Source organism: Artemia franciscana, chromosome 6 (genome assembly GCF_032884065.1).
Source record: "Artemia franciscana chromosome 6, ASM3288406v1, whole genome shotgun sequence".
Lineage (NCBI taxonomy): Eukaryota > Metazoa > Arthropoda > Branchiopoda > Anostraca > Artemiidae > Artemia > Artemia franciscana.
The window spans coordinates 22,307,126-22,319,256 of NC_088868.1; the positions used below are offsets into that span (position 1 = coordinate 22,307,126).

Genomic DNA, 12,131 nt, shown 5'->3' on the forward strand with positions numbered 1-12,131 from the left:
CAAAAATGATTCTTTTGCAAAAAAACTGATGTATACTGAAGTGCCTTCGTATTACACGTGGAATACTAAAAATAAAGTATTTGAACGTCGAAAACAGGGTAAGTCAGTCGACGGCCAACCTACCATCTTCAAAGATACCACGATAGGAAGACTCTACACCGTTCATCCCAATCAACATGAATGCTTCTTTCTACGCCTGCTTTTGGTGAATGTACCCGGTCCGACATCTTTTGAATATTTGAGGACTGTAAATGGTACTATACATGACACTTACCGTAGTGCATGCCAAGCTCTGAATTTATTGGAGAATGACCAACACTGGGATAACTGCATCAATGACGCGTGCGAAACGTCAACCCCAAGTCAAATTCATGCATTGTTTGGCATCATTTTAACAACTTGCTCTCCATCAGCTCCTACAGAGTTATGGGAAAAATTTAAGTCAAAAATGTCCGAAGATATACTCCATCGAAAACAGTTAGAGACGTCAGATATGACTTTTGATTTTACATCAGAAATTTATAACTACACTTTAGTTGTTATAGAAGATTTGTGCGTACGTATGGCAAACAAACCTCTTCAGGATTTGGGAATGCCTTCACCTAACCGTATCGCTGCTGTTTCGACATGTGTAGAATTGGATCGTGAACAAAGTTACAGTACGAGTGATCTATTTTCGTATGTACAAAATAACATTTCCAAGTTAACGTCGGAACAAAAAGACATTTATGATACGATAATGCATTGTGTCGATAACAACGTTGGAGAAATTTTCTTTTTGGATGCGCCAGGAGGTACTGGTAAAACGTTTGTGATAAAACTGATTCTGGCATCAATTCGATCAAAAAATGATATAGCGTTGGCAATTGCGTCGTCCGGAATAGCCGCAACATTGCTGCCTGGTGGAAGAACTGCTCATTCCGCTTTGAAATTGCCTCTGAACTTGCATTCTACAGAAACTCCCACGTGCAATATTTCCAAATCATCTGGGATGGGTAAAGTATTGCAGCAATACAAACTTATTATTTGGGATGAGTGCACAATGGCACACAAAAAATCGCTCGAGGCTCTGGATCAATGCTTGAAAGATTTGCGAGGGAAGTCGAAACCCTTTGGCAGCACATTAATATTGCTTGCGGGAGATTTCAGGCAAACATTACCTATAATACCTAGATCAACTCCTGCAGACGAAATGAATGCTTGCCTGAAAAATTCTAATTTATGGGCACACGTAAAAACATTAAAATTAACTACAAATATGCGTGTCCGATTGCAAAACGATGACTCTGGTCAAACATTTTCAGATCAATTGCTGGCAATGGGAAACGGAAAGCTCCCAGTAGACTCAATTTCAGGACGTATACAACTACCTGCTGATTTCTGTAATTTAGTGACGTCCAAAAATGAATTGATTGAAAAAGTATTTCCGAATATTCTAAAAAATTATAAAAATAATAAATGGCTAAGTGAAAGAGCGATTCTCACACCCAAAAATATAGACGTCCACGAAATCAACAATATTGTTTTGACCAAGATTCGAGACCAGGCAGTCCTTTACAAGTCAGTCGACACAGTTTTGGAACCAAATGAAGCGGTTAATTATCCATCTGAATTTTTAAATTCCATAGATCTTTCAGGGTTTCCACCACACGTGCTACAACTAAAAATAGGCGTACCAATAATACTTTTAAGAAATATAAACCCACCAAAGCTTTGCAATGGCACTCGACTTGCCGTAAAAAAAACAATGGAAAACCTAATAGAGGCCACAATCTTGACAGGGCATTTTGAGGGTGAGGCTGTTCTTATTCCTCGCATTCCCATGATTCCAACGGATCTGCCTTTTCAATTTAAAAGATTGCAATTCCCAATTCGATTAGCATTTGCAATCACCATTAACAAAGCTCAAGGTCAATCATTAGAAAAATGTGGTATAGATCTTAATACTGATTGTTTTTCCCATGGACAATTGTACGTTGCATGTTCGAGGATCGGTAAACCTGACAATCTATTTATATGCAGCGACAATTGGACAGCGAAGAATGTTGTATATTCGCAAGTTTTACGCAGTTAATTTGTATTTTGGAACCAAATGAAGCGGTTAATTATCCATCTGAATTTTTAAATTCCATAGATCCTTCAGGGTTTCCACCACACGTGCTACAACTAAAAATAGGCGTACCAATAATACTTTTAAGAAATATCAACCCACCAAAGCTTTGCAATGGCAAGCGACTTGTCGTAAAAAAAACAATGGAAAACCTAATAGAGGCCACAATTTTGACAGGGCCTTATGAGGGTGAGGCTGTTCTTATTCCTCGCATTCCCATGATTCCAACGGATCTGCTTTTTCAATTTAAAAGATTGCAATTCCCAATTCAATTAGCATTTGCAACCACCATCAACAATGCTCAAGGGCAATCACTAGAAAAATGTGGTATAGATCTTAATACAGATTGCTTTACCAATGTACAACTGTATGTTGCATCTTTGAGGGTCGGTAAACCTGACAATCTGTTTATGCGCACAGACAATGGGACAGCGAAGACTGTTGTATATTCACAAGTTTTACGTAGTTAATTTGTATTGTATCTATCTATCTATCTATCTATATAAAAACGAGTTGTGTGTATGCATGTTTGTTTGTTTGTAAAAAGAGCGTTTGCATATGACGTCATTTTTAGTACATACGGCTTTGTATATGCCACCCCAACAGCTAGTATATATATATATATATATATATATATATATATATATATATATATATATATATATATATATATATATATATATATTAGATCCATCATACATTTTGAATTTCAATGTACAGTTTCGATCAAGATTGCACCCCTTTTGGGGAGTTTGTTTCCCGTTTTCAAAAATTCCACAAATTTTCATATGCTAATAGCTTTAAATAAGTGAGTTTAAAATTAATATATTTTGCATATTTAGAATCAGCATTAACAATAAATTTTGTTGGTGAACTTGTTGTTAAGGTAACTTTATTAGAGTTTCGGTTAAAATTCACAAGGATTGTTGCTACGAGCTGTTTGACCCAAGTGAGTGACTTTGATCTCAATAAATTTTATATATTTGGAATCACAGCAAAATTGCAATTATTTAAGTATATATGTTGCTTTTGAAACTCCCTTTTTTGGATTTTAATCACTATTAGCATGAGCCACTCCTTTCTTACAGCTCGTTATCACCTAACGTTTAATATACAAAAAACACAAAGCCCAGTATTTCCATTTAAAAGTCAATAAAAACAAAGTTTCTGGGGTCACTTGCCTTCCCCTCTTAGTAAATTTCCTAACTTCACCACAAATTACCCCCAATTACCCTTCCTTGTATCTTTTATCTTATAAAAGAAATATTTTTTTCTGAATAAGAAGGAAGCTATGAGCATACAGCACCTTTATTCAAGCTTAGTACAAATGAAGGAAGATTAGAGATTAATTTCTAGCTTTATCCACCCACCCCCTTTCGGACACTTCTCTATATTCAACTAAAGGCTTATGGAGAATTAGACAAATTGGGCATTAAATTGCATTCTTTCAGCCATCTGTACCACCACCACCACCACCCCCCCCCCCTCACCTTCCTGTACAATAGCCCAACACCCCTCCTTCATAATAACTGACGCACAATTATGCATCACTATAAGCAACTTTATGAGACATAAAGCGATCGACTTACTTAAATGTCTATATTAACCATTTATGTTCGATGGACTGTGTGACTTTTTAGAAACAAATGCACCACCATACGGCATTACTTCCTCTAAAATTGGGAAGCTCAATAAATAGCGTGTTGATACTTTTAAATTGATTCGCTATCTCAGAATTTCTATCGATGTCAATTTGACTCTCGTTGGGCAAAATCATAGTTTTTGTGCCACAAAATGGCAGAAACTCCCACTTTCTCATGACAGAGTCTTTTTGGCTACTTAAAAAAGGCACTAGAACTTTCGATTTCCGTTTAAATGAGCCCTCTCCTGATTTTCTAGGACCATCGGTTCAATACGGTCGCCCCTGGGAAAAAAGAAAAAAAAATGAATAAACACATATCCGTGATTTTTCTTCCGGAAAAAAAGATACAAATTCCATATCTTTGATCCGCTGAATTTGATCGTGCGATTTCCATCAAGATCCCTCTCCATTTGGGAGAAATATGTCTTTAAAAAGGGATGGATTCCGTTTTTAGAAAACCAGCCCGAAATTAGCCCAGGTCGCTCTTTACTTGCAATTATTACCACGAGCTACTACGTTAAATTGATTTTCAAGCTTCTTTCGAAGAATACTAGCTTATCAAACATCTTTTCTTCCACATAAGCTATAACTGATCATGAGCTTATCTGGACGCAAGGAGGCGATAGAGAAATTCTTATTCCCTTGAAATTCTTCATTGCCTTGGGTCAAATGAAATCAAATGAAATCAAATCAATGGGTCATGAAATCAGAATTCAAGGCTTAAAATCTACTTTATTGTCTTAAGAAAATCTAAACAGCAAATTATGCTTTCCTGTCTCTTTCTTTCGGACAGACTTCTTTTCCTTCTTCATCTATTTCCATTTTTTAATCCAAATGTTTTACTCTGTCAACCATTTTTTAAATCCGAAATAATAGGTTTTTTTTCACAATCAGGGTTGTTTTTTGAGTCTCAGTTTTCGTTTTTTTTTATGTTTTGGTTACGGAACAGAATCCCACAATTTTGAGGACGGAATACAAAATACGAATTTCTATGAACAAGCACGAACAAAAGAGGTAGAAGGAAGAAATTCTAACAAGGAAACCCTCTCACGAAAAAATATTTATAAAATACTTGAATAAAAAGTATTTAAGATGTTTGGATCTGACGTGCCCCACGAGTACGCATGAAATGGTATTCCTGTTGTATCTAAACGAATTTTGAAAACATGTTTTGTTGGTATTCAAATTGTTTTCATTCCTCTCCCTCTTTTGTGGGCCAATTAGAGCAAGGACAAAATTCTCACCTCACCATCTTCTAAAGGCAAGATCTTCGAGAACTGTGTCACACAAACAGCAGCATCATCTGAGTAAATTGGACCCAGAGTTTCTTGGCCAAAGAGGGCAGCACAATCTCTGAAAATGTTGAAGATTAATGTAATACTTAGTTCAGATGCAGATGAACCGGTTTCGGCTAAAAAATCCTTAAGATGGGATACTGAGGGGGGGGGGGGTCTTACACTTATATTTTGTTATTGGGAAAAGCATAATAAAAATAATAAGCATCAGCTTTTGCTCGATACACAAACGAACTAAATGGGATCAGAAAAAAATTAAGGCATTTTCTGAAATTATCCTCGTTTCTAAAAGTTGTTGATTGACAAAAAGTTGGTAGTTGACAGATACTGATAAATAAGCATTAATTAGTAAAATGTTTTTCAGAGGCAGCTAAAAATCTTATCATGTGCTTATGGACTATGCACATAGAATATTACTAAAAAAAAAAAAAAAAAAAAAAAAAAAAAAAAAAAAAAAAAAAAACACTAGGTAGCCGTTACCTGGTCAAACCTGTATGAGAATTTGGGCAGATTTAAGGAGCCACATAGAATACTTTCACCTAGCAAAATCCTCTGGATTTTAGATATCAACAGCTAAGGTATACGTTTCTAACCAAGCTCAGAATGAGTGAAATACAAACTTCGTTAAGGAGCAAGCAAACATTTAAAAAATACACGACATGTGATGTAGATATATGCAAAGTTAGGGATGGAGTAGGGGGGGAGGCTATGTTTGAAACTGTACGGTTTCAATAACCCTAAAATAATCCATATGAAAATCCTTACAAGTCTGTTATTTTAACAAGTTTTGACATGATAGCCTATTACTTCAAGGGTCCTTCTTAGGGCCCTAAAATTAGTCACATTGAAAATCTGGCGAGCAAGGTGTAATACCTACCTATTTGTGAAATTTTTCTTAGTGTCTTTTGATTTTGGATAGTGACACTTTGATCTCAATTATTTTTAGTAATTCACATTTAATCCTCTAGGACCCCTAAATACTTCCTGAAAGACCGCGAGTCAAAAGACGTACACCGTATCAATGCATGTGAATTTGGATTGGGGGAGATCTGACGGAGGCAAAGGGCCGTGGAACTAATTTCGGGTCATCATATCATAGAGATTGAAAAGCACTGTTTGACCCTTATTTCAGCAGCGTGTAGCACGTTAATGTTTACACAAAGACGCACTTATGAAGACTCTGTCTTATATTGTTTATTGACATAAATTTGGACCCCCCCCCTATTCCAGGAGCTGCATGAATCATGTCAGCTCCGGAGCATGAGCATCATCAAGAAATTGTTAAAAGGAAGGGTTAATTATGGGACCCTTATTTTTTGTTTTGTTTTTTACCACGATTTGAACGGGAGTATTTCTCATTTTTCTATTTCTACACATTTTTTAAATGTCTTGTTATATTCCAGCGGGGCCATTACCCCCTCCCTCCCTCTCAAAAATTCCCCACTTACATCCCCATTCCAAAGGAACATTTTTGGAAAATTTCGTCCATTCTGATTAACATGGCAATGATGGAATTTGAACCGATGCCAGGACACCTCCCAGGCTATGGAGACACCCCTAGAACACTTGTGCTGTTAATGACGGGGCAGTTGTCCTCTGGTCAGAAGAGCACCAGACTTTTTGATTAACGGGTGATTGAGCCTTCGTCAAATTCTTGCAGCCACTTGTTCTACACATTGTCAGGAGGGAAATAACAATAATACACTGAGGACAAATCGATCTCTAATAAGTTATTACTTTCAACAATTATTATTAATTAGTTTCACAACTAAAACTCAGATTTTTTCAAAATACGAATATTAGTCTTGTTACTTTCCAACAATCATCAATATAAACTTTTGTTTTAATAAAGCTTAAACACAGAAATCAATCTTTAACTTGTAAAATCGGCAAAAAGCGACACCCAGTCACAGAGCTTCAGCTTAACAACCATGAGATGAGTCTCAAATTGGAAGCTCAAAGCTTTTTGGTAAAGCGGTTTATTTTTAAACTAAACGAATGCATGGAATATGAAATGGAAAACTAAATATATGAACTATTTCTCAAGTTTAAAATTTTCTAGGCAGCTAAAACAAAGTCATTTTTTTAACGCCGTACTTAAAAGCAAAACAAAGCTTACCCGTCGCTTTCAGCAAAAAACTGCCATGGCTCATACGTGTTGCCATTATCAACTGATCGCTCCAAAACCCATGCTCCAGGTCGAGGAGAATTTCCCATACGAATAAAAATGTAGGCGACATGAAATTCCTTGAAAAAATATAATTAATTAGGTATTTCAGAGAGGTTGAGCCACTACAATCTATATCCCATTGCTTCATTTTATAAGAAATAGACTGAACTAGGCTGTTAAGTTACTCAAGTATATGGGCCGATGCACTGGCAAGGAGGGTAGGCTTTGTTTGTTGAAACTTCCCCAAAGAGAATCTCAATAACGAATAATTTATCTTGAAGATTAGAGGGAAAAACAAGACCTGGCCATCTTTAAAGATCCAGACTCGAATGAAAAGCGGCCAAATTCAAGTGCAAAATTCTTTCTTCTTCGTCACTATGATAATTGGACAGGGCAAATTGGACAGGGTAGGAAACACCTACCTTACATACGCTTATACGCACATCGAGCTCATATATGCCTATATAGAATATGTACCCTAAGCTAATCGCAGAGGATGTATACCCCAGAAATCATAAATTGGATCATTAAGAGCAGTAACCATATATTGATCGTTTAAATGAAAACAATCAAAGCCTTGACGAATTCAAATGTTTTGTAGTTGTTTATTTTTTAATCCTAATACTGAAGCGGAAAGGTATATTGCTTCAATGGATTGATGATTCTATTTAAAAAAGAAAAAACTGATTGATCTCAAAACATTTTGTTGGAAACTCATATTTGATACTCGGCTTAAATGTTTCAAATAAGTTTAAAGTTTCCATTCTCACATATCCTGATTCATTGTTTTGAAGTATATACCGTTAAAACCTATGTAAACCATATACAGATATTATCGTGAAAATGAGGTGTCTTCTCTTATCAAGGACCTTGGGGTGGTCAAAGCACATGAAATTTCCGGAAGGAATTTCTAGTGTGAAATGATGAATGTACGTTACGTAAACACGATTTGAAAGTTGGGCAAATTATCAATCGCACTTTTCTTTCTGGAAACGGAAATGGGACGGAGTACTTCCATGTTCTGTGTTGGCTCTGTGTTGGCAACAGCATTTATTTGGAGTTACATTCAAAACTAAATTAAAAAATAATTCCACAAATTTTTTTTAGCAATAAAGTCGCTGTTATCCTTCGAAAATGATGGATCTATACAATTTACTTTACTAGATGTTTATAATAACCACAGCTGGGAATAAGCCAAAATTTTGGATTGACATAATTTTATGGACAGATCATTTATATTTTAAGGCAACAGGAAGAAAAGATGAACATTGTTTTTTTTGCCGCTAATCATGGGCAGCGCAATAGCACTGACTAAGTAAAGAGCAATGTGCTTTAAAAGCGGCTCATTCGATTGGAAATTTAAGGGGTTAATACTCTTTTGAATAGTCGAAAGTGATTGGAAGGCAACAAGCCCCATCCCCTACGCACATCATTTACCCACACAAATCCAATCAAAATTTTGCGATAGTCATTTTGTTCAGCGTAGTTGAAAGGTCCAGAAATTATCTCTTTGAGGATGACAACTCCCTTCCCACAGCGTTAATCAGAAATTCTTAAGAGTCAAAGTCACTGGAGTGCATATACCCCAGCCCCTTTATATATAGTTTTAAACCAGGGCATCTCGTATAGAAACTGTCGTAGAAATTTCAAAAGGGGCTCATTCGATGGAAAGTTGCAACGTCTAGTGAAATTTCTAATAGTCGAAATTGACGGAGGACTACCAGAACCCCCCTACATCCATCATTTACCCAAATACACCCAATCAAAATCTTTTGGACATCCATTTTGTTTAGAGTAGTTGAAGGTTCAGTAATTATCTCTTGGAAGATGACACCCCCCCCCCCATAGGCCTCAGATTAAGAGTTGTAAGCTATGTCCCAGGGCTTTTTATGGAAAAGGTGGTCGCTGGATTCATTGGATTGGAAATCAGAAGTTTTATTGTCCTTTTTAAGAGCCAAATGATCAGAGAGCAACTAGAAGCCCCCCCCCCCCTACAAACTGTTTCCCCAAATGCGTCAGATAGAAATTTTGAGATAGCCATTTGTTCAAAAACAATATAAAGATCACATAACAAGGCATTCGGTGCTGATATGACCCCCAGAGTTTGGGGGCAAGAATGATAAGTTATGCCCGGGGGTATATAAGCTTTCTATGGAAGGGGTGGTTGAGTTAACTTTAGAGGAGGCTCATTTGATATGAAATTTGAAATTCTAGATCCCTTTTATTAGTCAAAATTGATGGAGTTCAACTCGCCCCCCCTCCCTGACACCCTCTTTTTCTCCAACGCATTTGATCTCCAACGCAAAGTCATGGCAGACATTTTCTTCACAATAATACAAAGAACATACAACAATGCCTTTAGGGTAGACACAACCCTTCAGGAACAGGGCAAGGGTTGTAAGTTAGACTCTGGGAATATATAGTTTTTATGGAAGGGATGGTCTTATCAACTTCGGATCGGATGGGGCTCATTTGATTGGAAGTCGGAAGATCTAGTGCCCTTTTTAAGAGTCAAAAGTGAGTCGAGGGCAACAAGCCCCTCCCCACAAGCCTATCATTCCCCAAAAGACATCCGATCAAAATTTTAAGAGAACCATATTGTTCAGCATTGTTGAAAGGCCCAGTAATTATGTCTTGGGGATGTCAACCTCCCAATAGTAATCAGGGCTGCAAGTTAGGCAATTCGTTCATTGTTTACATATATCACATTTTATTGAGAAAGGTATACATATTTAAAATTTATTTTTCGAAAAGGCGAAGGAAATTCAGTTCAGTCTTTTCGAAGAATTTTGAGGGGAGTGTTGAACTAAATCACAACACAGTATGTGTATACAGATCGCAATTCGTGAATGACTGGATATATTAATTAAGAACTTTCAGAAAATGATAAGGGAGATGATCAAAAAAGGAATATTTGCATGCTACTACTACTACTACATTTGGCAATAAATACTGTGGCAATTCGTTTATTGTGTACATATATCAATGCTATTGAGAAAGGTGTCACATACATGTGTGAAATTTATTTTCCGGAAAGGCGAAAGGAATTTAGTTCAGCCTTTCAGTGAATTTTGAGGGAGGTTTTGAACTAAATTACAGCACATTATGTGTACACGGATTGTCAAAAGGGCGCAATCCATGAATGACTGGGAATATGAATTTGGAACTTTCAGAAAATGATAGGGGGTGATCAAGAAGGGAATATTTGTATACTACCACAACTACTACAACTACCATTACTACTACCTTTACCACCTCTACAACTACTACTAGAGCTATTTTAAGAGAATGATTTTGCTCAGCATTGTTGAAAGGTCCAGCAATTATGTTTTTTACGATGTCAACCTACCCACAGTCATCAGATTAAAGGCTGCAAGTTAGGTAATTCGTTCATTGTTTACATATATCATATGCTATTGAGAAAGGTATAGATGTGTGAAATTTATTTTCCAGAAAGGCGAAGGGAGTTTAGTTCAGCCTTTCAGAAAAGTTTGAGGGGAGTTTTGAACTAAAATTACAGCACATTATGTGCATACGGATTGCCAAAAGGGCGCAAATTCGTGAATGACTGGGTATATTAATTTGGAACTTTCAAAAAGTGATGAGGGAATACTTGCATGCTACCACTATTACTACATTTGGCAACACATACTATGGCAATTCGTTCATTGTTTACACATACCATATGTTAATTGAAAAAAAGTATACACGTTTGCCTTTATTATCCGAAAATGCGAAGGGAATATAGCTCAGTCTTTCAGAGAATGTTGAGGGAGTGCTGAACTAAATCAAAACGCATTATGTGCATACGGATTGTCAAAAGGGCGCAGTTCATGAATGACTGGGTATATTAATTTGGAATTTTCAGGAAATGATAAGGGGAATGATCAAAAAGGATACATTTGCATGCTACCACTACTACTACTACGCTTACCATTTCTATCACTACTACCATACTAGGCCTACTACATTTACAATACTGAGGAAAATTTTAAACTGAATCAAAAGACGTTAGGTACAGGCACATTCTCAAAAGAGCATATCCCAAGAATTGATTTGGTTGTTTAGTTGGAACTTTCAACGGATGCTAAAAGGGGAAAATCATCTGACCAAAAGGCAATATGCACACGCTGCTACTAATACTTCTATCACTGCTACATTTGCTACTACTACTACTAATACTTCTATTGCAACTACTAGTAGAAGTAATATGTTAATACTGCTGTTGTTACTAGTACTACCGATATTACTATTGACAATACTATTAGTAATACAAATACTACTACTACGGACTGCTATTAGAACTATGCCTTTTTTGGGAGGGGGTGAACTTAATCACAACACCCCATCTGTTTGCAGGTTGTCAAAAGGAGGTAACAGCAATATTGTAGGGACAGTTTTGTGTGTGAAGCTGAAACTAACAGGGCTTGTTGTGGGGGATTTGAACCAACCAAAAGAAAATATTTGCTCTCTATTGCTTCTGGTTCTACTCATGCTACTACTAATACTCTTATTATTACTAATACTTCTACTGCAACTACCACCACTAAAGGTAAAGCTACTGCTATTAATTCTACTGCTATTACTGCTACTGCTAATGAAAAAACAAATGAAAATCGAAATATTGAAACTGTATTGAACTAAATTGAAACACAGTATATCCACACAGGTTGTTCAGAGAATTTATTAGAAATGCTTCAGGAACGGTTTGGGCATTAAGTTTAAACTTTTAGCTTGTGTTGAAGGGGTTGTTGAAGAGACCAAAGGTGTTATGCGCATACTGCTACTATTGCCACTACATCTATTTCTACTGCGCAAGCTAAGAGTATTAAGGTGAAGCTTTCAAGGACCATTTAGGCAGGTGTGAAACTAAATCAAAAATTTATAGTTCCCTTTTTAAGAGTCACAAGAGAT

At 36.5% G+C, this 12,131-nt stretch overlaps 1 protein-coding gene across 1 annotated transcript in view; it reads right to left on the reverse strand.

Moving 5' to 3' along the window:
• The window catches only part of LOC136028191 (laminin subunit alpha-like), a 231,253-nt gene that overhangs the window by 200,678 nt on the left and 18,444 nt on the right, over positions 1-12,131 (reverse strand). The window contains exons 3-4 of the mRNA XM_065705897.1: positions 7,167-7,294; positions 4,997-5,105 (exon numbers count right to left, since the gene is read on the reverse strand). Of these exons, the coding sequence (XP_065561969.1) occupies positions 4,997-5,105; positions 7,167-7,294 (237 nt within the window). The remainder of the gene's footprint in view (positions 1-4,996; positions 5,106-7,166; positions 7,295-12,131) is intronic.